The 27,609-nt window shown below is 40.2% G+C and overlaps 2 protein-coding genes and 2 pseudogenes across 2 annotated transcripts; all 4 read right to left on the bottom strand.

Moving 5' to 3' along the window:
- Positions 1–237: 237 nt before the first annotated feature.
- On the bottom strand, positions 238–1,261 carry LOC120288263 (MDIS1-interacting receptor like kinase 2-like). The gene is made up of 2 exons (XM_039301917.1): positions 1,005–1,261; positions 238–901 (listed from the first exon to the last, which is right to left on the bottom strand). The coding sequence occupies exons 1-2, from the start codon at positions 1,259–1,261 to the stop codon at positions 238–240; spliced, it is 921 nt and encodes a 306-aa protein (XP_039157851.1).
- Positions 1,262–12,190: 10,929 nt separating this feature from the next.
- On the bottom strand, positions 12,191–13,614 carry LOC104420137 (annotated as a pseudogene).
- Positions 13,615–14,843: 1,229 nt separating this feature from the next.
- LOC104420135 lies at positions 14,844–16,926 on the bottom strand (annotated as a pseudogene).
- Positions 16,927–18,920: 1,994 nt separating this feature from the next.
- LOC120288262 (receptor-like protein 35) lies at positions 18,921–20,332 on the bottom strand. The gene is made up of 2 exons (XM_039301913.1): positions 20,053–20,332; positions 18,921–19,237 (listed from the first exon to the last, which is right to left on the bottom strand). Exons 1-2 carry the CDS (start codon positions 20,330–20,332, stop codon positions 18,921–18,923), a joined length of 597 nt encoding a protein of 198 aa, XP_039157847.1.
- Positions 20,333–27,609: the final 7,277 nt, after the last annotated feature.

Below are 27,609 nucleotides of genomic sequence, written 5' to 3'. Positions count from 1 at the left end.
CAGTGCCAAAATTGGACACGAAAGCTTGCATTTCATCGTTGACTAATATGTTGTTGCTAGATAAATCTCGATGAACAATCGGCTAACACAAACATGGTGCAAGTAAGACAAGGCATGCGCAAAATCCCATATGACTTTCACTCTTTTGGGCCAATCTAGTTCCATTGCTTCAATGCCATTTCTTAATGTAGAAAATAAACTCCCCCTCCCCATGTATTCATAGATCAAGAACATGCATCACCGATGCAAGCAGAAACCATAGAGCCTAATTATGCTTCGGTGCCGCACTCTTGTTGAGTGCTTCACTTTGTTTCTAAAGTTCTTGTCGGAAGATGGGTCCTCCACTTCGAAACAATGAAGTTTCTCCAAGGCCACAGTCTTCCCGTTGGGCAATTCTGCTCTGTAGACACTAGCATAACCACCCGTCCCAATGCAATACTTGATGTCGAAGTCTTCTGTTACTTTGTCTATACATTCGTATGCAATCTTCCCATCGTAATTCCATATGGACATGAAATCTCCATCTTTTTCTGGCGTCTCCTTTGCCTCATCGCTCTTCATTCGTCGTCTTAAGGGGAAGCGTCTTAAGAGGAAGCAAGAACTGGGAACCGTAATGAACTCAGGGAATATAGCCGAAATAAGCACAATCTTAGTCGGATCACTTCTTGAAGGAGGACGATCCTTCACAATGTACAGGCCTTTGTTGCCAAGAAATGCATCGCGTGAATAAGCTGTGACAAGGCAATTAGAAATCGGGCCCGTGAACAAATTGTATGACAAGTTGATGGATTTTAAGTGCAAATGCTGGATAAGAGATCCAGGGATTGCGCCGGAAAGAGGATTGTTGTGGAGATCAAGATGACGCAACTCGATCAAACAACCAAACTCGATGGGAATTTGTCTGCCGAAATTCTTCAAGCTGAAATCTAGATGAGCGAGACTCTTTTAAGTTTCCTATTTCTGACGGAATCAATCCACTCAAAAATTGGTTTCCTTGCAAATACAGGTATGTCAAGTTGCTCAAGTTGCCTTTAGACGAAGGGATTGTGCCGTCCAGGTTATTGTCCCCGAGAATCAACTGGACCAGCCTCTTTGAAGTCCTGAGCTCTGGAGGGATTGGACCACGGAATCGATTACCTTGAAGGTCGAGTGCTTTGAGCATGGTGAGGTTCCCGAGACAAGGAGGCAACTCATCGGAGAGGGAATTGTCGGACAAGTCAAGGCAGGCGAGCCTCGAGAGCTCGCATATTTGGAGGGTCATTCAACCGGTAAGCCCCTTAAAAGGGAGTGCCAGGGAGGCCAGGTTTGGGAGGAGGGAGAAATCCATGCTGCCGAGCTTGAATTTTGTCTCATAGTAAATAACCCCCAGGACGATTCCGTCATCGCTGCAGTGGGCGTCACACGAGATGCCAGGCCACGTGCATGGAGACAAGCTACCATTGCCGGTCACATGATCGGGCACCCGCTGCGAAGAAGGGCACTCGCTTCAGATGTCGGAGTACAAGCAGAGTTTGGAAAAGCTGAAGTAGCCCACATGATTAGTATGGCTATAGGTTCCAAACAGAGGATCCCATGAACTTGGGTTTGGCTTGGAGATTCTTGAATACAAATAGACTTTTGCTTATTCTTCTTGGAGTGATAATAGACATTATCTGTTCGTTGCAGAGAATATGACTGCAATGGAGCAAGCCATATGAGTAAGAGAGTATGCGACCAAGTCTTGCTGCCGTTCCAACAGAGATCGTCGACAAGCCAAAATCTTACTTAGAAATGTCCACTAGGAAACTGCACGGAAGGAAGCAGCTAGTGAGCTTTGATGAGATTTGCTCTTGTCCAATTGAAAATGGCTTTATTAATTTTCTTGAAACCGATGTTTGCATGACAAATCGGACTTTTAACTTTTGACCAAAGCAATAGCTGGCGGCACCATTTGCTCGTGGCGTGTTTGACCATTTGAATGGTCAAAGAGTCAAAAAGTTGAAGGGTAGAGAGAGAGAGAGAGAGAGAGAGATGAAAACCACCACCGCAGAAAGGGAAAGACGCGTTGAGAGTTACATAAAAGGGAGCGCATTGGGAGGTTGAAGAAAATGGGGGTAAGTACACTATCGTGCCAATACTTGTGTATGGCGCTCACTTTGATGCCAAAAGTTTATTTTTGATCACTTAAGTGCCAAATCAGAGGAAAAACGATCACTTTGGTGCCACCGGCGAGAGATTCCGGCCAAAATGATTACGTGGCTTTTATATTAAAAAAAAATCGACATGGCTTTTTAAATGATGTCGTTTTCTGTCCTCCTTAAGAAAACAACATCATTTTGCCATTATAAGTGGATGGCCTCACAAAAACAACGCCACACAACTCGTTTGGGATTGAAATTAGGGTTTTTTTTGTCCGATCCTCGCCCAATGCTGACCTAGCTTGCTTGGCCACTGTCGCTCGGCCTCCGTCGTAGTTGCTCAACTAGGTGAGCAAGGAGAGGCTGAGGTTGTTTCTCGGGCAAGAATAGGAGGCAAGGGCAGAGGAGGAGAAGGAAGAAAGGGGGTCGAATGTGGAGAGAGAGAAGATAAGGAGGGCGAGGGAAACAAGGAGGCGGAGTTGTGCTGGTGCTTGTGCCAGTGCCGGTGTAGATGTCACTGCTAGTGCTAGTGTTGGTGTTGTTCTTCAGGGAAGAAGACGACAGGGAAGCCTTGCCATAAGTTGTGTATGGCGGTCACTTTGGTGCCAAAAGTTTTCGTCAGATCACTTAAGTGCCAAATCGGAGGAAAAACGATCACTTTGGTGCCACCGGCGAAAGATTCCGGCCAAAATGATTACGTGGTTTTTTTATAAAAAAAAAAAAAGAACGACAAGGCCTTTAAACGACGCCGTTTCGGTCCTCCGTCGTTTTGCCGTCCTACATGGATGGCCTCACAAAAACGACGCCGTTTTCGGTCCTCCGTCGTTTTGCCGTCCTACATGGATGGCCTCACAAAAACGACGCCGTTTAACTCATTTGGAGATTTTTTGTTTTATTTGGGGATTGAAATTAGGGTTTTGCTCGCTCGACCGTTGTCGCTCGGCCTCCGCCGTCGCTGGGCTGCCGTCACTCGCTTAGCCGCCATTGCTCGGTGCTGTTTGGACGCCCTCGACAGCACACGAGGGAGCACTAGCCCCAGTCGTCGGAGCCTAGGTACTAGAAGACGCAAGCTAGGCACTCGTCGGGGAGATCGGAGATGGAGAGGGAGACATCAATGGCGGTGCACTCGTCGACGGCCTTCCCGAGCACCTGCTAGATCACAACCTTTGACTTGGCCACCGAGTGGCCGTCGTCGAGTTGGGGTCAAGGTCGAGGTTGGGGTCGGCGCCGCAGTCATCGAGTGGCCATCATTAGGGTTGGGGTTGGGGTCGGGGTAAGAGCCGCGGCCGCCGAGTGGCCATCGTCGTGGTTGGGGTCGGGGTCGAGGTCGGGGTTGGAGCTACGGTCGCCAAGGGGCCATCGTCGGGGTCGAGGTCAGGGTCAGAACCGCGGCCGCCGAGCGTGGGGCCGTCGAGGATGGCGATTGGCCGAAGATTTAGGGTTTTGAATTGAGGGAGACACCAAACGGCATCGTTTTGGTGTTAGGATGCTGATTGTACTCTCCGGCGAGCCACATCAACTTCAAAAATTAATATAAAAGTGTCACATCGGATTTCCGGCCAACTAGATCGGAGTTGGCACCAAAGTGAGCGCCGTACACAACTTATGGCACTGATAGTGTACTTATCCCCCACCCTCTCTCTCTCTCTCTCTCTCTCTCTCTCTCTCTCTCTCTCTCTCTCTCTCTCTCTCTCAATTTGGGAATTTATGGTTTTCTCAATTTGGGGATTTAGGGTTTTGACTTGGGGGAAAGACGCCAAACGACGTCGTTTTGTGGTTTAGATGTTGACTGTACTCTCCGATGAGCCACATCAGCTTCAAAAATTAATTAAGAAAAGTGCCACATCGGATTTCCAGTCAATCCAATCGGAGTTGACACTAAAATGATCATTTTTCAAATTTTTTGGCACTTAAATGATCCAAAATAAACTATTGGCACCAAAGTAAGCGCCGTACACAAGTTTTGGCATTGATAGTGTACTTACCCCAAGGAAAGGAAAGAAAACGAAGAAAAGAGGAAGAAAATGAAAAATTCATTTCGGACACCTAACATACCAGATTTACTATGCTTTACGGTGCCTAGTAAGGATTCAAGCCCCATGTTCATACAACAGGAGAAAATTTTGAATTTATGTCATATATTTGAATTTATGTGAAATTTAAAGTGCAAGATCCAATTTTTGAGCTATTAAGTTGTGAACATAGAAATCATGTAGGGTGTTGTGGAGCCATGGGTTCGACAAAAGTTGATTGGAAGCAACATTTTAGTCATAGAGAAATTAAGTTTTGTGCGCAAGCTCTGCGTTGCAGGTAACTTTGAAGATCAACTTTGGATGAGCAATTTGTTAATGCATGAAAGTCATTTTATTAGTGATTAAGCTTAGTTTAGTTGATTCATTGTTGAAATAGTGTTTTACTTGGTTTTGACATTGATTCTCATTTAATTACTAGGATTATGAGATCGTCACCTCGAATAGTTATGTCATTTGGTTTTGGTCCTTCCCGGATGAGTGATGTTAATCTCTTCTTTGATTTCGTAAAACTCATATTTTGAACTAATAGTGATTTCACTAAGAAAAACATATCTATTGCATAAAGCTAGCTTGAGTGTTTATTGCTTTTTGGTTATTGTGAGATGGTTTGATAAACCTTTCTTGAAAGGTTATGTATACTACTTTGTGGATTTGATCAATGAGATAACTTCCAAAAAGACATGAGAAATTGTTTGTGAACGAGGATTCTGACTAATGAACTAAGTTTCGAAAGATTATATGTTTTAGTTTGTGAAACCGATTTGTGATATATATTTTGTATTGGCTTGAGGAGCTTGGAAGATACTATTGTGGGTTTATGTTGATGCTTAATATCCCTATTGGCTCGTTGAAGGGTTTGTGGGTATGCACATTAGTTTTAAGCTATTTTTGTGGACAAGCCACTAGTAATATAGGTGAAAACCTCGCCAAAGAGGAAATCTCGGTTGACTTCATCGCAGGGCGTTAAGTGTGATCGTGGTTAGATATTTGAGCATGATATTAGTCAATAGATTGGACCATTAATGTGTGATTTGATGAACTTAGTTGTATATGACTGAGATGAGTTTGTTGGATTTAGTATTAGTTGGAGATGTGTGTGTTCATTTTAACAGAGTATCAGAGTAAAATAGGAAGCACACACGGGCATCAAACAATCATATCACCTTCACTTCAAAAGAAAATATTTGAAGAATCGAGCCTTCCCATTCCCAAAATTTCTTTCAGAACAAAACTTTTCTCAAGTTCATTAACGTTTCTTCAAATTCCGGCTTTGACAACTCAAGTCAACAACCTAAAGCTTCCAACCAATTTCTTTTTGTAGACTATGAATGATCTCCCATTCTTCGTGCCCCAGTCATCCGAGGTTATGCTTGTTGCTTGATCTGCATTAATGTTCGATTTTTTTGGAGAAGATGGACAAAGAAAAATGTCATCTTCTTGTTCATTGAGTGAGAAATCAATGAATATTTTGAGAGAGAGAGAGAGAGAGAGAGAGAGAGAGAGAGAGAGAGAGAGAGAGAGAGAGAGAGAGAGAGAGAGAGAGAGAGAGAGAGGTGAAGAAGCCATCGAAAAGAAAAGAGGGGAGAGAGTGGCTTGGTAAACAAACCCTTGAAAAATTGAAAAAAAGAGGGGGTTATAAGTGAGAGACAAGCATTTATTATTTCTTGTGTCAATTGTTTGTCAAAGGAGAAAGAAAAGAGCGCCTGAGCCCTTCTTATTTGAAATTTTCAATTTCTACATATTCTAGATCACGGGACAAATGTCGCTTTTTCAATGGAGTATGCACACCATGTCAGCTAGTCACAGAGTGGTTACTAACCACTGAATTTTTCTCCAACAATAACTTTGTCCATTTTTCCCCATTTTGGCTGCAGCGAAATTTGCTTGGTGATTGGTTGCCTCCTTTAACTCCTTATCCCTTTCCAAACATGCAAAGACTCCGGTGCATCACTCTCGACTTGTCTTTTGAGCTAACAACGCATTAAAATTAGGAGTGAGCAGTTCCAAGTTTCATATAGATTCCATTTGGAACTTAGAACCTACTAGTTAGAACATATTCCTCATTTTTTGGAATCTAGAACCTATCCTGCATACCCTATAAACTGGAAATTACCCTGTCATAGGTTCTAGGATCGCTTCTAGGGTCTACCCGGATTTCATCTATATTATTAATTAAATGATTGCAGTGAATTAAAACATTTAATGACCACGGCTTATCGCTACAACTCATTGACCATAAAAACATATGGAAAATATGAACATTAATAAAATAAAAAGTCTTAGTCATAAATTGGAATCTCAAATTTGTGCTTCCAAGTTATATATTCATCATCAAATGGTATGAAATATCGTAAGATCATGCGAAGATATAAACCAAGAAAAACATTAAAACTTGCTCCAGGTTCTAAGTTACAAGTTTCAAGTTCCAAGCTCCTCCAACTAATAACTTAGAATCTACTTGTCAAAACAGGTTCGTTATTTTTGGAACCCTACCCTTCATACCTTAGAACTTGGAACTTGTAGGTTCCCACCAGTCCAATTCTCAGGTTTTAGGTTCTATCCTAGAACCATGCTCACCCCTTATTACAACCTGTTTGAGAGTGTATACTTAAGTGACATGGGTTTCAACACTCGCGAGAGCAATAGTGAAAGTCTTGCCTTTGGCATCGAATTGTCAAATCATTGACTTGTGCCATTGCTTGCGATAACCGTCGAAGAGAGTAATAGCACCAGAAGGGAAGATGAGCATATATTTTCAAGTTACAAAATGGAAAACCTATAGTTGTGAATGTGAAAATTGTTTGTCAATTGATTGCGTCTCCTAAGCAAGTTGCGATGTCTGTTTACTTCTCTATGCCGATCTTTAGTTTTTCTATAGATTATATGTGTACATTCGCTCTTAACATTTCGTATTTTCTCAAACAATGGATGGTATGCGATGAATCTGGGAGATCTCGTATTTGATCCTATCCTATCTTATCATTTCCAATAGTTTTCTTCATAACCATACAAATCTGAAGAAGAAAGTTGAATGCAAAGCCATTTACAAAGTAAGGAAGGTCTACAATCCCTTGAAAATTAGCTCCTCACAATGCCTTTTGCCCCTTTTTAGTGCATATCGTTCAACTTTTAATTTCAGAAGATGCTTTAGTTTTAACAAACCGTTAGGTGACCAGATTCAGAGTCATCTCTTTACCCTAACAAAAATTGAAAGTTACTACATTTTAAAACTCAAATGCTAGATCCCTAGGGGATAAGAGTCACGGAGGAAAAAGAACAGAATTTGATAAGCACGGACATTTTTTCCATGAAATTTCTTAGTATCTTTCGGATATGTGTCATGGACCAATATGTTTTAAGCCCAACAAGCCAAAAGAATGGCCCAAGAGCCCAAACGAAAGCATTGAAACTTCTAGAAGGCCCATAGCTCTAGAGATTTCTGAGGGTAGTATAGTAAATATACTTGTCTAGATATTTGTAGGGATAATATCTAGATTTTCTTGAGGACCAAATTTCTACTTTTGTGACGCCCCCAACATGTCACCGCTAATGTAGAACTACTAACGTAGTTAACTTTTTTGTTTCATTTCGCTTTCTCTTAAGCATGGGGAAGCATAAGGAACTAAAGTAATTCTTCGGGTACATGCAAACTTCTATAAACAAGGGAACTTTATTTCTTATTTATTTATTTATATCTGTCAGGCGACAAGTTGGGTACACTAGGGAATTCAATAGTACTATTTACCATATCGGGCTAATCGTTGGTCACCCCATCCTAACCTAGTTGTGCACATGGTCACCTAACTCTGCCCCCTAGCTCCATCAAAATCCTCCAAAAACCCAGCTACCCTCCTACCTCCCTTCTATGTGGCGAGGCTACCTTCGTCCCTTGGCCTCTCAACAAACAGTAGGAGTGGACTCATCGTGCGCCCATTAATGCGAGTGTACATCCCGACGAACCTAAGCGTGACATGCCCCGTTGGAGGCCCTATAACAACAACAACCGTACAAGACATGATCCAGATAAACACCATATCCAGGAAGCTTGGGTCTGTGAACTTGTCTTCTTCCCATGTGAAGTCCACTGGTACCCCATAACGGATCATAGGGGAGGCAAGTGGGATCAATATTTCTATTGATTTAAAAAGATAAGGTGAACAACCAGTGAGCCTAAACCCAACAAGCAGAAGGTCCATCGGTCTATATTACATAAATCAATCACCATACTGACAAGGAAAGCTCCAATATAAAGTACAATAAATCATTAGCTTACCTAAGCACCCTTTCAAAATAACATAATAGATCAATATAAATAGTAGCTTTTCCAAATAGATAATCAGTAACTCAATTAAAAAGTATCAAGATCATATCCGATAGGAATTCATGCTGCTAACATCATCCGAGGAGTCCCCTTACCCCTCGAACATCTCGCATCCATCCGGCATCATGAGAACATTGGAGGATCATGTTACACCCCCAAGCATTTGGAGGAACCCAATCACCTCTTCAGGCATCCCTATTACAACCCAGGGTATCATCGTTCCAAGGACCGGCGGTAATCCTAGTCACACATCTATACCATGAAACAGCAATTCCATAATTTAATTAAAAGTACATTGACATTACTATTATCCTAGGACTCAAATGTGAATCCGCAAATCTTCAGTCAACTTTCTTTGCCTGGCCCAGTCTAAACTCACTTGTGCCTTTACTAGATGGATTGCAAGAAAGGTGCTACGTCAAGTCTCTAAACTAATCCTATAAGGGCATCCTATGCACCTCTAGAAGCTAGAATGGTTGTCTACGTAAACGGATTTCAAAAATTACGAAACTTTAATATAAGGTAGACAAGATCAAGAAGGACATATTCTGTGCGGGACTTGAAGTCTGATTCAGTCCATACAATTCTAAATAATTTTTGTAATCCAAGCCCAAAACAGTAAAAATTTCCAGAACATAATAGAGCAGAAAAATACATATTTCGCAGGTTAAATGAGATCGAAAAATCATAGAAATTTAATATGTCGTAGTCGAGGATATACTCTACAACTATCATGAAGGACGCATGTTATAGTTCGTGACCGAAAAATCTGTGAAAAATGGAAAGCAGAAAGAGGTTGGTTCAGCGACCTAGAAAACAGATTTCGAATCCCGTAATTTTTCAGGTATATTTTTATCGTGTGAAGTCCAAAAATTCTGAAATAAAAGTATGTCATAGAGAAGCCAATAAGAGACAACTTTTGTGAGAACACCCGATGAAATTTGCATTGAATAAGTCAGCACAAAATTAGTAAAATTTTGGGGTTGGGCTAAACCGAACATAACATGTTTCCAGCACTAGTTTAATTCGAAATTTCAGCCATTTCAATCCTCATACGTGCTAGATACCGACCAACCACGTTCCTACGATCCAACCATAAGCTCAACTACTTCAAACTCAACAATGTGCTTAGATAACACGATCGAAACTTCCGATTAAACAAGAATCTAATCAATGTTCATCAAGTTTCTTGGAAACTATACTCATCGTACATAATTGATCGACAGAATAGAACGGAGGATATCTACTTGTCTCAGGTCCTCGATAAACTGTGGTCGTGGCTCGATAGGGTCTCGGGAGCTCTGGCTGAGGTTTGTTCTCCGCCTGTTCAAAGCAAGCCGAGGGATGACACAGCTGGACACGGTGCCGGTGCAAGTCGGCAGAGCGACAGCGTGCTGCTGGCCTGGCAGTCGACGGCTTGAGGATCTTATCGATCTTCTGCGGGCGAGCAAGGAAGGAGACTGGAACTGCTGATCTTCGCTGCTTCTGGCTTTCTGGCTGCAACGGAAAGTGAAGAGAAGAAGCTGAAGATGGACTTGAGGGTAGAGAGCGAGCAGCTCGCTCTTTCTCTCTGTCTCTTCTCTCTCTCTCTCTCCCCCACAGTCAAAGCTGTCCTCCCTCTGGCGGTGATTGTTGACTCCGCCTCACCTTGATGAGTTGTCGCCCACTTGCGGCAACAGATGGGAGCGAACGTTGGCTTCGCTAGTGGCCAACTCGGCAAGAGGGGGGATTGATGGTCGGTTGGGGGAGGGACGTGGCAGAATTCGGAGTATGTGGCACTGATTTGATGACAGCGGGACTGAGTTGGCTCAGATTCGGTGGTCATGGGACCGCCAGCGTGGTGAGTTGTTTCCACGTGGTGATGACAAAGGGGACGAGCATGAGAGGCGTTAGGTGGGTCCCCACAGTGGTTTGTCCCCCTATTGGTATGGTCCGATGATGAGCTCGATCACGTGGCGTGGCTCATTATTTTGTCGATGGAAAGTTGTTTCCCAAAGATGATGGGGACAGTAAAGCTGGTGAGTCCCCAGGGTCTTTCTGGTCCAGGTGCAGATAGTCCGAGCTTCGATCAAACATGGCATGGCTCATTATTTTCTCGAGACAGTGCCTAGATCGTTTTCGGATGTCACAATAATTAAATCAAAGGGAGATTCAACGGTTGAAATTAGAAATTAAAGGGGTACAAGCATAAATAGGGGTCTACTCCCATCTCATTTGGCAATGCAAGAGTTAATATAAAATTACACTTTTGCGGGCTCTTCTCTTTATAATTCTAATAGTATTTTTTTTTGAGCGTGGGAGAGTAGGAGTGAAAGCTAATAAGGGTAACTTAGGCCATACAAGAAATTCGTGGTTTAAGTGCTGGGTAGTGATTTAAAATATCATCTCGTGACACGTGCACTTACCATCTCTAAGATGGTATCACCTGTGTTGTCAGCACTTACCATCTCTAAGATGGTATCACCTGTGTTGTCATATTTAACATCCATATTAAAGATAAAATAAGATTGGGCAAAAGAAGCCATACTAATAACAAAAGTGAAGACAGATGCATCCCCTCTCGTCCACCACCACAGATTATAAAGCTTGTCGATATTTAGAAGTTCCATCTATCTAGTTGCCGCTAGGCTTCAGCCATGTCTTTCTGTACCTTCTTCCTCCGGTAAAATATGGGACAATCCCGACTGCAAAAGTCATGATATCAATTACGTGAATGATAAACAAGCTATCTTAAAAGGTACTGCAAGGAAACAAAGTAGAACCTTGTGCAAAGAACATCCTGATGAAGCGAACCCTGGCATTCTTGGCACTGTGTCCAAAGCTTTCCAAAAATCTCCTCAAGCTCGGAGACTGCAACCATTTTAAGCAAGCAACCAAATTTACCAGTGTGCCATATATCCGACTAAGGTGTAGGAAGAAAATATAACATCAGCAGAGATGCTCACGTCGAGATACTTATTTACAATACAATTCAGCTTCCCTTCCCTTCCAGTGTGAACAGAGTTCCATTTGTATTGCTAGCATGGTGGACAGGAGCAATATAACTACAGGTTGGCACACAAGTTTGTATTCACAGTGCAAATTGAATTTCTATTCGTATAAAAGCCCGACTGAAAGAACTCTGCCAATTTCAGGTGCCAAAATATAACAAGAAGCTCAAAAAATTTCTTTCCTGACAATGCAACTCATTGGATGGGCATGAAAGATAAAGTATACCATATGAAGTGAACGAATACTATAACTTGCACATTATGCTGCAAAATGGAGGAACATTACCAAACTTCCTCGTTCAATGGGCAATTCAAGAAAGATGAGACAGATTACTCTGTGCATAACATCAAACTATATGTCAATCTTCAGTGGTTACGGCTGTCTCAGCATCACATGGTGATGTTAAAGCTTGAAGGAGCAGCCAGATCATTCTGCTTTCCCCAAGTTTTTCAAGGAATACTAGTCCAAATATATAAAACAAGTTTTGAACGAAATCAAGCTTTTAATTAATCAAACTAAGTTCAAGATCTCACAGATGTTACTGGTAGTCTAGCAGGAGATAAGCTGATTTTAACTGTCCCAGTCATTCCATTTTCTTATGTATAACTCTAGTCCTTCATTCACAGAATAGCCCCAGATGTGATACAATCTTTGACATGCTACTTTGCAGATGAACCAGAGGACTGTTTAAACAAGGAAAAACAAATTAAGGACAAAGTCTACCATGTTTAACTAAACCGTATGATTTGAAACCAAAGGGCAAAGAAACCTAGATTCCAATGAGATCTGAAATGAAAAATACAAGCACCCAAGAAATTGCAGCATGAGAACTTAAATGCAATAAATGCCTTATCAAAGCTTTGCGACCAATGCAAGTTAAATGTCTGCCCACTATCCCTAGCAACCTTCTGGCCTTCCTCGGTTGCCCTGGTCAATAGCTTCACCACTGGATTGTTCACGAGTTCTTCCTCCGTCAGTGCCTCGAACATGGGGTGATTTTCTAAATAGCCCTTCATCCATTCACCAAGTTCTTCAACTTCTGTGATGGTGTAAATTATGCCCCCAACAGCCAGAGCATATGCATACTCATCTAACAAGTGAGGGCTAATCACACTGCGGCAGTGATTTTTGTCTTTAAAATGAGGATCCGGAAATGGGAAGAACGTCTTTGTCAGTTGGCCTTTCTCAAAATAGTTAAGAAGGTGCTTCGTAGAGTTGGTCTATACTACTGAGATATTTTGGTATTGATGGGGATTGATCGTCCTCAATGCAGAAATGCGCTCATTCACATATTCGGTCACCTGTCTTTAATTTCCATCCCTCGATCGTGAGTTTGTCAGGAAATAGGGTTGAAAGAGCAACTAGTTGCCCTCCGAAGCCACAGCCAATGTCAGCAAACTGAATCCTTTAGGGATTTATCATCATCAGATGGAGCAGGGAACGATGGAGGGTAATGAAGAGAATAATCAAATTGACTAGGGGAGAGTGGAACAGGAAAGTACGAATCGCTTTAGTGGATTGCTGTGAGCTCGTGTTCGGTAGAATCGCTTCCTAGGCTAGCCAGTTAATTTGATGAAGGTAGAGGTCGTCTCTCTCTATCATGTCTCTTTATCTGTAGACATTGTTAGCAAAACCACGATCATATGGTGAAGGAACCGAAAACACAAGATAACAAACGGCATTCGGTTGTCATCCTGTACAATGATTTACTTTCAAAATACAACTTACACAGCCTCGAAGGGGGTGCGTCAAAATAGACTATGGCAAGCAAGATATTATTGCCATACGTACCATAGTCCTTCCAAGAAAGTGACAACGTCTAGTAACTAGTCAAAGTAAAAAATAAATACGGTTGAGGCAAAGATCACAGTTATGCACAAAATATGAAGGTGCCTATGAGGCCGTCAGCGGTGCCAATATAGAGTTTACAAGGCCGAAAATCAATACAAGTCGTAAGAGTCAAAGTAACATCTAACGTATGTCCAACCACAATGCTATAAACATCCATGGTGAAAGTTGCGCTTCAATTAGGCTCAACTGAAACTTGCGATATGGGCCTAAACGTGAACTTTTAAATTTTTCTGTCACTTTCTTAAGATTATGCTCTTGTCTAGCACCGTTTCTTAGGAAACTTCTTAGTGGTCACCTTCATGGCATTGTAGTTTATATTAGGAAAAATTATCAAAAAAATCGTAAACTTATTGCAACTTTTTCAAATCAGTCCTAAATTTTTTCCCATTCAATTTTAAACATTTTGCAATTGTGTCAATTTAGTTTATTCAGCCAATTTTGGTCAGCCATGGACGCCAAACCGACAACGACATGGCAATTTTTAAATAATTTTTTTTTTTCCTGAATTTTTATTAATTTTTAATTTTTTTCTTTTTCCTTTTTTCCTAATTAAAAATTATAAAAAATTTAAAATATTATTAAAAATTGCTAGGTCAGCGCCAGTAGGCCAAAATTGACCGAATGGATTGAATTGACACAATTGCAAAATGTTTATAATTAAATGGGCAAAAAAAAAGGTTTATGACTAATTTGGAAAAATTGCAATAGGTTTAGAATTTTTTGATAATTTTTTTTTATATTAATTCTGTAGACGAGCGCTTAGATCATCTTCTTTCATGACTCTTAGAGCAGGAAATTCGTCAACCTACAAAAGTGCACGCTTATGCAACCTTAATTGCTTATTGAATTAGATAGAGTTTCCCAATTGTAAGGAAAAGCAACAAGAACAGGCACAGTTTGAGCATCCCAACTAAAAGCGTGTCTCCAGCAGTTCAGCTGCATAAAAGCATCATCAGTGGCCATCAAAAAGCGTGTCTCCAGCAGTTCAACTGGATAAAAGCATCACAAATCGAGTGACCATCATAAAAGAGTCTGGCAAATCTATCTCTTGCACATATCTAACTATTGATTGTAGATGGATTGGCAGTTGCAAAGAAATTATGAGTTGTTAGTGTTGTGACCCTTAATGCAAAGCTCTCGAAAATTAATGCCGTATGGTTTCATCCATGGGCATACTCGTCTCATCAAACAAAAAGCCTCTTCATGCTTAATTTCGCTTAGAACCTCAAATAGATTTCATATGATTCATTAGCATCTCCAGATCCTACAGTAAACCACCATTCACAAGGATCTCCTAATTTCAACAAAAACGGCTCGTCTGACGAGTGAAATAATCTCTTTTACAGCCCATCATGCCAGCAATAGGATTGCCTCTAGTGTAGACTAAAACCACATTCTCGTGAGCCTAGTTCGTAGCTTATTTTGTAACGTTATTGCCACGTGGAAACTCCATATTAAAACAGGCACCACGATCATCATCAACAACATGGTATAAAGGCAATCGACTGAAGGAAGCACCCATAAGAGAAGAAACATTTCAAGATTGCCTTCTTAGGAAATTGACATGTTTTAAGGAAGTTACATTAAGAGCACCAGGTCTTCGGTCGGCTATTGGTTGTTGGACCAATAAACATGGTCCGTCTCAAAAGTAATCGTGGTCTTTTGTTGTGTCATAAATAAACTGCATCTCACTCTTACAGCATAGAATGGAAAAGAGTTTAACAAGACTTACTAATTTGCAGAAGCCATACAATTTTATATGCTCAATCACTTTCACCAAATTGCAGCTTCATTATCAATTATCTCTTTACTAGACAAGCACTTAATGACCCTTACTCCTCGCTCTGTCCTGATGAAGCTTCTGTTGATTCACCTTCCAACCGTGATCTATTAACATATCGAAGCTGAGCCAATGAGATCTCATGGAAGGGCTTCGCCAATGGTGACTTTCGAGCTAGAAAATCTTCTGAGACTTGCTTCATACTTGGTCGAGACTTTGGATTAGCACTCAAGCAAGCAAGCGCTAGAGAAACTATCAAAACAATACTTTTTGCAGCAGAGTTCTCTCTTGGAAAAGGCAACCGCTGGTCTAGAATTTTATGTAGCATGATATCTTCTCCAGAGGATGTCAACAAGATAGATATAATATCTCCTGGATGCTGACCCATCATTGTTTCCATTGCTACCACCCCAAAACTATATACGTCGCATTTCTCATTAACGACCAAAGTATACGCGAGCTCTGAAAAAAAAAAGACAGAAGGCATACAAAAGTTTAGTAGTTGAGGCTTTGGACGGGATGACTACACCCTTAACTGCCCGCCCCGTCGCTGCCCCTTGAGAGGCAACTTTTCCCTCTCTATCGTGCCCCACATAACTATGTGCGGCACCCCACCCCACTCCATTTGCCGCATCAATTTTCTTTGAAAACTCTTAATTTTATTTCCACAATAAAACGTTTAATAGAAATGAATGATTTAGTAATACCAATATAGATGTAATACAAAATCTAAAAATCTTACTATTCCGACATGCTTTTACTTAGATGCAACATAAAAATTATAGTTTGAGACATTTTTATTCTAAAATAAAAAAACCTAATGATACTAACAAAAGTAGCATACAAAATAATTATTCATTTTCCAAAAATATTCAAATATATAGACATGAATAAAAAAAATACAGGAGTTAGAGCCACGGTGAACAAGGTGGTTCCAGGGGGACATTTTGCCAATTGTGGCACAACAAATCCTTAGCTATTGTTGGCTAGTACAATAACAGTTTACAAGTCACTGATGTGCATGGATAGTGAAACTTCTACAATGTCGTTTATTTGACCTGTACCTCTATAGTAACTTTGAGGGTAAAAAAAGAAAGAAAAATTATGAAGCACAAATTATTGCTCACCTGGAGCAATGTATCCATAGGTGCCAGCGATATTTGTAGTGAAGTTAGATGAGAAATCATGATCCATAAGTCTTGCAGTGCCAAAATCTGATACAAAAGCTTGCATTTTACTATTGAGTAAGATGTTATTGCTAGATATGTCTCGATGAACAATTGGCTGAGCACAATCATGGTGCATGTAAGACAAAGCATGTGCCATATCCTGGACAAGATCGACTCTTTTGGACCAATCTAATTCCACCGCTTCGACATCATCTCTCAAAACACCAAACAGACTCCCATTTTCCATGTATTCATACACTAAGAACATGCATCACTTGTGTAAGCAAAAACCATGGAGCTTGATTATGCTTCTATGCCTTACTTCTGTTAAGTGTTTCACTTCATTTTGAAAGCTCTTGTCGAAGGACGGGTCCTCTGCTTCAAAATGGTGAAGTTTCTTCAATGCCACAACTTTCCCATTGGGCAATCGTGCTCTATAGACACTACCATAGCCGCCAGTCCCGATGCAATATTTGAGATCGAAGTCCTCTGTTGCATCAATTATGTCTTCATATGCAATCCTCCCGTCATAATTCCATATTGATAAGAAATTTCCATTTTTCTCTATAGTCTCTGCTTGCTTTGTCTTTGTTGCACGTAGAAATAGAAAGCCAGATCCGACCACTATACAACAAATTGCAGCTAGCGGAATGAAAACCGTCATAAAATGAATTACGCTAGACCTTCTTCTAGGGTCTTGGGTTTCATGAAACTGGTTCAAATCTTCATTGCCGAGAAAAGCGTCAGGAAAAGCAACTCTCAAATTATTTGGAATTGGACCCTCGAGACAATTATATGATAAGTTGAGGTGATTTAAGTAATTAAATATTTTAAATATGAATATTGAGCCGAAAGAGAATTGTTGTGAAGATCAAGATCTTTTAACGGCTGAGTTTATTAAGTTTAATAGGGATTTGCCCAACCAAGTTGTTCAAGCTCAAATCTAGCTGTTGGAGATTCAATAAATCTCCCATTTCCGATGGGATGGCATAATCAATTCTATTTTCCCGTAAATTCAGCTCAATCAAGCTCTTCAATGTGCCTTTTTTTGACGGAATACATCCACCGAGTTGGTTTCCTTGCAAATAGAGATGAATCAAACTCGTCAAATGCCCTATTTTTGGAGGAATAGATCCACTAAGTTTGTTTTCTTGCAAATAGAGATAAGTCAAGCTCGTCAAATTTCCTATTTTCGGAAGAATAGATCCACCGAGTTGGTTTCCTCCCAAATAGAGATCAGTCAAGCTCCTCAAATTCCCTATTTCCGGAGGAATAGATCCACCAAGTTGGTTTCCTCCTAAATAGACATAAGTCAAGCTCCTCAAATTCCCTATTTATGGAGGAATAGATCCACCGAATTGGTTTCCTCCCAAATAGAGATCGGCAAGCTCCTCAAATTCCCTATTTCCGGAGGAATAGATCCACCGAGTTGGTTTCCTCCCAAATAGAGATAAGTCAAGCTTGTCAAATTCCCTATTTCTGGAGGAATAGATCCACCGAGTTTGTTTCCTCCCAAATAGAGATAAGTCAAGCTCCTCAAGAGGAATAGATCCACCCGATTGTTTCAAATTCCAAGCTCCTCAAATTCCCTATTTCTAGAGGAATAGATCCACCGAGTTGGTTTTCTCCCATTTGGTTTCCTCCCAAACGAGAGATAAGTCAAGCTCCTCAAATTCCCCATTTCCGAAGGAATAGATCCACTGAGTTGGTTTCTTTCCAAATTGAGATAAGTCAAGCTCCTCAAATTCCCTATTTCCGGAGGAATAGATCCACCGAGTTGGTTTTCTTCCAAATTGAGATAATTCAAGCTCCTCAAATTCCCTATTTCCGGAGGAATAGATCCATTGAGTTTGTTTCCTTCCAAATGGAGAATTTCCGGAAATAGATCCAAGCTTCCAAATTCCAAGCTATTTTTCCGGAGGAATAGATCCACCGAGTTGGTTTCCTTCCAAATCAAGATCAGCCAAGCTCCTCAAATTCCCTATTTCCGGAGGAATAGATCCACCGAATTGGTTTCCTTCCAACTGAAGATAAATCAAGCTCAAATTCCATATTTTCGGAGGAACAGATCCACCGAGTTGGTTTATTTCCAAATAGAGATAAGTCAAGCTCCTCAAATTCCCTATTTCCGGAGGAATAGATCCACTCCTATTTCCGAGATGGTTTTCTCTCAAATAGAGATAAGTCAAGCTACTCAAATTCCCTATTTCCGGAGTAATAGATCCATCGAGTTGGTTTTCTTCCAAATAGAGATCAGTCAAGCTCCTCAAATTCCCTATTTCCGGAGGAATAGATCCAACGAGTTGATTTTCTCGCAAATTGAGATAAGTCAAGTTCATCAAATTCCCTATAAAGGAGGAATAGATCCACTAAGTTGGTTTCCTAGAGAATAGATCCACCGAGTTGGTTTCCTCCAAATCTCCTCAAATTCCCTATTTCCGGAGGAATGATCCACCGAGTCAAGCTCCTCAAATTCCCTATTTCCGGAGGAATAGATCCACCGAGTGGTTTCCTTCCAAATCGAGATCGGTCAAGCTCCTCAAATTCCCTATTTCCGGTTTTGGTTTCTCCCAAATCGAGATGAGTCAAAAATTCCCTATTTCCGAGGAATAGATCCACCGAGTTGGTTTTCTCCCAAATAGAGATAAGTCAAGCTCCTCAAGCTCCCAAATAGAGATAAGTCAAGCTCCTCAAATTCCCTATTTCCGAGAGGAATAGATCCATGTTTCCTCCCAAATAAAGATAAGTCAAGCTCCTCAAATTCCCTATTTCCGGAGGAATTCCACTTTGGTTTCTACCAAATCGAGATCCAGTCAAGCTCCTCAAATTCCCTATTTCCGGAGGAATAGATCCATCAAGTTGGTTTTCTCCCAAATCGAGATCAGTCAAGCTCCTCAAATTCCCTATTTCCGGAGGAATAGATCCACCAAGTTGGTTTTCTCCCAAATCGAGATCAGTCAAGCTCCTCAAATTCCCTATTTTCGAAGGAATGGAATTTGTTTCTTTCCAAATTGAGATCGGTCAAGCTCGTCAAATTCCCTATTTCCGTGAGGAATAGATCCACCGAACTTTCCAAATCAACATAATCCATTTTCAAATTCCCTATTTCAAGAGGAATAGATCCACTTAAATTGTTTGAGTCCTCAAATTCCCTATTTCCGAAGGAATAGATCCATCGTAAATTGTCAAGCTCCTCAAACTCGGAGGGATAGACCATTAAGTTGGTTTCCTCCCAACTCGAGATTCAAGGTCCTCAAATTCCCTATTTCCGGAGGAATAGATCCACCGAGTTGGTTTCCTCCCAAATAGAGAAAAGTCAAGCTCCTCAAATTCCCTATTTCCAAAGGAATAGATCCACCGAGTTGGTTTCCTCCCAAATAGAGATAAGTCAAGCTCCTCAAACTCCCTATTTCCGGACGAATAGATCCACCGAGTTGGTTTCCTCCCAAATAGAGATAAGTCAAGCTCCTCAAGCTCCCTATTTCTGGAGGAATAGATCCACAGAGTTTGTTTCCTCCCAAATCAAGATCAGTCAATCTCTCCAAATTTCCTAACTCAAGAGGGATAGAGCCATTGATGTAATTATAACTGATATTAAGAACTTGAAGCCTAGTGAGGTTTTGGACACAGGGAGGCAACTCGCCAGTGAGGGAATTGGAGGACAAGTCAAGGTAAGTTAGCCTCGACAGAGTACATATTTGAAGGGGGATTTTGCCGGCTAGTCCGTTATAAGAGAAATTAAGTAAGGTGAGGCTCGGAAGTAGAGAGAAGTTCATGTTGCTGAAATTACCTTCTATTTGGTACCCATATGGCAAGCGAATCCCGTGGACGCTCCCAGAGGTGTCGCACAATACCCCGGGCCACGCGCAATGAGGTAAGGTAGTGTTGTCGGTGACGGAGGGAGACCACCACCCGCTGTAGAGAAGCGCACTTGCCTCTGACTCTTTAGAAGGTGCTGGTGCTGCAAGAATTGAATTGTAGTAGGGGAAAGCTATAACGATCAGTATAGCTAAGGACATGTTGCAGATTATGCTCATCATGTTGCAGCTCCAATCACTTGTTATTGCCATATTCTTTGGACTACGGCATTTAAAAAGCAAAGTGAGACACTGTACCAACGCATCAAAGGAAACGCGATTTCCATAATTCACGTGTTATCTTTTTATTGACTTGACACTTATTGTCTTTTATTCTTTCCTCCCTTCATTTTTCTTTTGAGATGATGGAGTTGCCATCAAGTTTTAGGGCTGTAAAAGGGAAACTAATTACTAAAAATTGAATTAGGTTGTGAAGCAATCCAAGTTTCAGCACCCCTGCAAAACAAAAACTGTGTATCAAATATCATCTCTACTTTTTACGTCCTCGCAGAGTCACAATGCTTTATCAAGGACTATTCTATTATTTCGAACCGAAAAAAAGAAAAAAAAAAAGAAAAAAGGATCTTCTTCCGTGCCCATAAATTCCTGCAAGAGTTGGTGAGTGCCAAAATACTAATGATAAATGGATCTTTATTTGGTGTGATTTTATGCAACATAAAATCAGCAATAGTAATGCTATGACTTTTTAAGTAATCATTTAAGTGTCATAGTTTTTAGCTCACTTAAGTTACATAGGTGATTCTTTTACTAGAAATTCCTATGTGGCATTGATTCTGGCAAATCAATTGAATTATTTAATATTAAATTAATGCCACAATGAATTTTCAAGTTAAAAAACCATTATTGTAATTTTAGATATTTGGTTTTTAAAAGTTGCGCCTCTAATTTTCGAGCAAACAAGATATTCTGCTCTTGCAAATCTCTGAATGTCGCAGTTTTGTGATTCGATTAGAATTTAAACAAGCATATCTGCCAAAAGAAAAGGATTTAAACCATGTAAGGATGGATCTTGTGCACATCCATCAAGAAGTCAAGAAATTCCCATGTGGCAATGAATCATAGTAAATCAATTGGATTATTTAATATTAAATTAATGCCACAATGAATTTTCAAGTTAAAAACCATTATTGTAATTTTAGATAATTGGTTTTTAAAAGTTGTGCCTCTAATTTTCGAGCAAACAAGATATTCTGCTCTTGCAAATCTTCGAATGTCGCAGTTTTGTGATTCGGTTAGAATTTAAACAAGCATACCAGCCAAAAGAAAAGGATTTAAACCATGTAAGGATGGATCTTGTGCACATCCATCAAGAAGTCAAGAAATTCCCATGTGGCAATGAATCATAGTAAATCAATTGGATTATTTAATATTAAATTAATGCCACAATGAATTTTCAAGTTAAAAAACCATTATTGTAATTTTAGATAATTGGTTTTTAAAAGTTGTGCCTCTAATTTTCGAGCAAACAAGATATTCTGCTCTTGCAAATCTTCGAATGTCACAGTTTTGTGATTTGGTTAGAATTTAAACAAGCATACCAGCCAAAAGAAAAGGATTTCAACCATGTAAGTATGGATCTTGTGCACATCCATCAAGAAGTCAAGATCTTTTGGGATTTCACATGTGTTGACTTTGAATTAGTACGTGGTCAATGGTTTATGGGAAGTCAAGGTCTTTATGACACTTTTAATGGGTGATGTTTGGCCTTAAAAATTTCTAACCCATCGTAAGGGAAAGGTCATGGACGAATTTTTCAGCTTTTTCTTCTTTTGACTAACAAGCCTTCAACTTAGAAAGAGAAAGATCCTTGTAATTCCATTCACACTGTAAATATCAAAAAAGGTGTTGTGCATCAATGATCGTGACCCTATTAGAGTCATTTCTCAAAGCACATAGTAGACTTCCCCTTCCATCATGTACTCATAAACAAAGAACATGCATCACTTGTGCAAGCACAAAACCATGAAGCTTCATTTTGCTTCTATATCATACTTTCATCAATTGTTTTACTTCATTTCAGAAGCTCTTGACAAAAGATGGTTCCTTGCTTCAAGATGGTGAATTTTCTCCAATGCCACAATTTTCCTTGGGTGACTGCGCCATATAGATACTACCATAATTTCCACTTACTATGCAATTTATGATGTTGAACTCTTCTGTTGAATTGATTATGCCTTCATATGCATTTCTCCCATCATAAATCCTTAAAACAAGAAATCTCCATGTTCTTCCGATGCCTTTGATTGCATGTTTTTGTTGTACATTGAAATACGAAGCGAGGCCTAACAACTAGATGGGAAATTAGATAAGTGAGATTATCCAAACACATCCATTAAAAAATGTCCACAGTTCAAAGAGAGTCACAAGTTTATGAACAAGATCTAATTTTTTCTGGTGGACCATATAAAATTCTCCAGCCTCACTCAAAGGTTAACTCCCAATTATTTTAAGAGTCCATTTATGTTTCTGAAATTGATAATTATTGCTTCCAAGACACTGTTGTTGTTGAGTAATTGAACTTCTGTTTTTCCTTCTAATCATCCATCAATCCATTCAAAACCCCATTTTAATTATTTTGCTTAATGTCCCACAAGACTGCTAAGAAATCGCAAGGAACTGCCATGAAAGACTATCGGTAGAAATTGTACGGTCAACTGAGAAATTGCAAGGAACTGCCATGAAAGAGACTATCTGTAGACTCTCTGTAGAAATTGTACGGTCAATGGAACAAGACGACTCAAGTCACTAACAGCTTCCGACATACTTTGCCTAAGTTCAACTTTTGCGGCCACATGTAACACGTCGTGTTCAACCAATTTGAGGACCTACATCAATTATGGAGTAAATAAAGACGACGACTTTCGCGGCCACATGTAACATGTTGTGTTCAACCAATTTGAGGACCTACATCAATTATGGAGTAAATAAAGACGACGACTTTCGCGGCCACACGTAACACGTTGTGTTCAACCAATTTGAGGACCTACATCAATTATGGAGTAAATAAAGATGACGACCATAATGAATTTTTTAATAGGAAAATGAGAAAAGACTCAATGATCTGGGTACTTTAAATCACTCGCAAATTAATTACACTTGTGTCCCTGTCAAATTGGAAGGAGTTCCTGTCGAAAAGTACTCTGAACTATAAAATTCATCCAAGGTACTAAGTTCTTCTTCTGTATCAAGAATGTACCTAGCCAATTTAGCTGTCAAGAAGACCATGAAAATGTTGATGCGCCAGATAGAGTCTGTCGGAGCCGCACCAATGAGATTGCTTGGAAGGGCTCGACCATTGGTATTTTTTGAGCCAAAATAGCTCCAGAAACTCGTTTCATTGTCGGTTTTGACTTTGGGTCTGCACTTAAGCAAGCAAGAACCAAAGAAATCGCCTGAACAATGTTTTTTCGCAACAAAACTCTTTCTCGGAATAGGCAAGCACCGGTCTAACATGTCGGGTAACATAATATCTTCTCCTTTGGAGGTCAATAGCACCGGGATGATCTCTGCCGGATGCTTGCCCATTATTGTTTCCATTTCCACTACTCAGAAGCTATATGTGTCAGATTTCTCATTAACCACCAAACTATAAGCGAGCTATGTGAAAATGAAAGAGAATCACAAAGTTGTGTAGTCATATCTTGGAGTTAGAACATGGACAGCAGAGATGATGTTGAAACTAGTTATCAATCAACGTCTTCTGTTACAAATGAGGGACACCTGGATGTTAATCAAAGCCTTCAACGCGTATCGTCATTGAAATCTTGATCTTAATGATCCATAGCATAGGAACTTGTTTACTACTTGTACAGTGACTGCGTGTAATAAACTTATCTTTTATTGAATCAATGGTAGGAAATAAGAAAACTTTCCCATATAATTTTGACCAAAGCAACCTGTTTAGAAATTGTTTGGGATGTTAGTTGAATAAGCCAAGGTCTAGGCAGCAAGAATGTCCAAATCTTTCTGTATTGAAATTAAGCATGAAAGAAAGCTATAAAAGTTGCTGCATATCAGTCTAATAAGGCCAACTAAACAAGTTCTGCAATGCATGAGGGGGCTGCAACGATGTTGATTACCCTTATAACACTTCTTTTTTCAGTAAAATCAATTGAAGATTGCTCACCTGGTGCTATGTATTCATGCGTCCCAAAAATATTTGCGGTGAAATTAGATGAAGTGTCTGGATCCAGGTGTCTCGCTGTGCCAAAATTGGACACGAAAGTCTGCATTTCATCGTTGGCTAATATGTTGTTGCTAGATACATCTCGATGAAAAATTGGCTGGGCACAATCATGGTACAAGTAAGACAAGGCATGCGCAACATCCCATATGACATTCACTCTTTTGGGCCAATCTAGTTTCATTGCTTCGATGTCATTTCTTGTATTCATAGATCAAGAACATGCATCGCCGATGCAAGCAGAAACCATAGAGCCTAATTATGCTTCGGTGCCGCACTCTTGTTGAGTGTCTCACTTCATTTCTAAAGCTCTTGTCGGAAGATGGGTCCGCCGCTTCAAAGCAATGAAGTTTCTTCAAGGCCACAATCTTCCCGTTGGGCAATTCTGCTCTGTAGACGCTATCATAACCACCAGTCCCAATGCAATACTCGATGTCGAAGTCTTCTGTTACTTTGACTATGTATTTCCTGTGCAATTTTTCCATCGTAATTCCATATGGACATGAAATCTCCATCTTTTTCTGGCGTCTCCTTTGTCTCATCGCTCTTCATTCGACGTCTTAAGGGGAAGCGTCTTAAGAGGAAGCAAGAACTGGGAACCGTAATGAACTCAGGAATATAGCCAAATAAGCACAATCTTAGTCGGATCACTTCTTGAAGGAGGACGATCCTTCACAATGTACAGGCCTTTGTTGCCAAGAAATGCATCGCGTGAATAAGCTATGATAAGGCGATCAGAAATTGGGCCCGTGAACAAATTGTATGACAAGTTGATGGATTTTAAGTACAAATGCTGGATAAGAGATCCAGGGATTGCGCCGGAAAGAGGATTGTTGTGGAGATCGAGATGACGTGACGCGGTCAAACAACCAAACTCGATGGGAATTTGTTTGCCGAAATTGTTCAAGCTCGAATCCAGATGAGCGAGACTCTTTAAGTGACGACATCTAGCAACTAGTCATAGTGAAAAATAAATACGGTTGAGGCAAAGATCACAATTATCCACAAAATATGGAGGAGTCTATGAGGCCGCCAGCGGTGCCAATATAGAGTTTACATGGCCGAAAACCAATACAAGTTATAAGAGTGAAAGTAACATCTATGCATGTCCAACCACAATACTACAAACACCCCATGTGAATGTTGCGCTTCAATTAGGCTCAACCGAAACCTGCTATATGGGCACAAACCTTGAAATTTTAAATTCTTCTGTCACTTTCTTAAGATTATGCCCTCCTCTATCACCGTTTCTTAGGAAAAATCTTAGTGGTCACCTTCATGACATCATAGTTTATACTAGGGAAAATTACCAAAAAAATCCTAAACTTATTGCAATTTTTCCAAATTGGTCCTAAACTTTTTTTTCCCCATTCAACGGCCAATTTTGGTTGGCCGGCACTAACGTGAACATTGGCCACCACTAACACGGTAAATTTTATTTTATTTTATATTTTTTTTTTCGAATTTTTATTAATTTTTTTAGTTTTTTTTCTTTTTCTTCCTAAATAAAAAATTATAAAAATTGAAAATACTATTAAGAAATTATCACGTCAACGTCGGCCGGCCAGCCAATGTCTACGCTAGAGTCCACATGTCAAAATTAACTAAATGAATTGAATTGACATAATTACAAAAGGTTTTAGGACTGAATGAGCATAAAAAAAAAATGAACGTTTAGGACTACTTTGGAAAAATTGTAATAAGTTTAAGAATTTTTTGGTAATTTTCTCGTTTATATTAACTCTGTAGATGAGCACCTAGATCATCTTGACTCTTAGAGCAGGAAATTCGTCAACCTGCAAAAGTGCACGCTTCTGCAACCTTAATTGCTTATTGAATGAGATAGAGGTTCCCAATTGTAAGGAAAAGCAACAAGAACCAGCGCAGTTCGAGCATCCCAACTAAAAGCGTGTCTCCCTCAGTTCAGCTACATAAAAGCATAACAAATCGAGTGACCATCATAAAGAGCCTGGCAAATCTATCTCTTGCACAAGTCTAACTATTAATTGTAGATGGATTGACAGTTGCGAAGAAATTATGAGCTGCTAGTGTGGCAACCCTTTATGCAAAGCTCTCGAAAATTAATGCCGTATGGGTTCATCCATGGGCATGCTAGTCTCGTAAAAGAGAAAGCTCTCTTCATGCTTAATTTCACTTAGAACTTCAAATAGGTTTCATATGATACATTAGCATTTCCAGATCCTACAGTAAACCGCCATTCACAACAATCTCCTAATTTCAACGAGAACAGCTAATCTGACAAGTGAAATCATCTCTTTTACAGCCCATCATGCCTGCAATAAGCTTGCCTCTAGTGTAGACTAAAACCCACATTCTGACGAGCCTAGTTCGTAGCTTAGTTTGTAATGTTACTACTACGTGGTGTTGGAAACTCCATACTAAAACAGGCACCACGATCATTACCAACAACATGGTATAAAGGCAATCGACTGAAGGAAGCACCCATAAGAGAAGAAAAAATTTCAAGATTGCCTTCTTAGGAAATTGACATGTTTTAAAGAAGTTACATTGAGAGCACCAGGTCTTCGGTCGGCTATTGGTTGTTGGACCAATAAACATGGCCCGTCTCAAAAGTAATCGTGGTCTTTTGTTGTTTTCTTGATGGTGGATCTTTAGCCATCGTAAAGGCAACGTTATGCAATTTTCGTCTCTAATTGACTAGTAAGCCTTCTACTAAACAGAGATTGTCACGCCCCGAACCTCGAGCGCGTACCCACCTCTCGGTGGTCGATTGAATTTGCGACGTCCCAGGACGCGTCGCTGACCCATTCATTTTAATACGCATGTGGAAGCGAATTACTAACAAAGGCCAACTCTAGGATCTAAATTTCAAATCAATCAACTCAGCTTTTATAAACAATCTGGTTTACAAACAAAGGTCAACTCTAGGATCTAAGTATAGGAGGTCTATCTCCAAAAAGAACTTCTGAGACACTCATGCTCCTAACCCTTCTGCTTCAAGCTCTATGTTCTTCACCCTAGGGATCTGAAAAGTTAAGCCCATGACGGGGTGAGATAATGTTTCAGTAAGTTCACCTCCTAAACTCCGACTAGGAAGGAAATACGCCTAAAGGCTACCTATACACACGCATAAGACAAAGGGCTTATTTTTGCCTCAGTTCCTTCCTGCAAGTCAATATGATTCAATCATTCAACCAATCACGTCAAATCAACTCAAATCATTGATCAATCGATCCAAATCAATACTATCTATCAGACAATACTATCTATCAAGTCACTTCATTGAGACAATCACTGCTCACCT

Source organism: Eucalyptus grandis, chromosome 9 (assembly GCF_016545825.1).
Source record: "Eucalyptus grandis isolate ANBG69807.140 chromosome 9, ASM1654582v1, whole genome shotgun sequence".
In the NCBI taxonomy this organism is placed as follows: Eukaryota; Viridiplantae; Streptophyta; class Magnoliopsida; order Myrtales; family Myrtaceae; genus Eucalyptus; species Eucalyptus grandis.
The sequence above is the reverse complement of the archived record's forward strand: the minus strand, read 5'-3'. Positions and strand labels throughout refer to the sequence as shown.

Excerpts from the sequence above, each read along its gene's own strand:
- LOC120288263 (XM_039301917.1), bottom strand. The coding sequence starts at position 1,261 with ATGACCCTCCAAATATGCGAGCTCTCGAGGCTCGCCTGCCTTGACTTG. Across the intron at positions 902-1,004 it reads TTGAGCAACTTGACATACCT|ACAAATTCCCATCGAGTTTG; the intron begins GTATTTGCAAGG and ends GAATTTCGGCAG.
- LOC120288262 (XM_039301913.1), bottom strand. The coding sequence starts at position 20,332 with ATGGCAATAACAAGTGATTGGAGCTGCAACATGATGAGCATAATCTGC. Across the intron at positions 19,238-20,052 it reads ATATGGGTACCAAATAGAAG|GGAATTTGAGGAGCTTGACT; the intron begins GTAATTTCAGCA and ends CTTCGAAAATAG.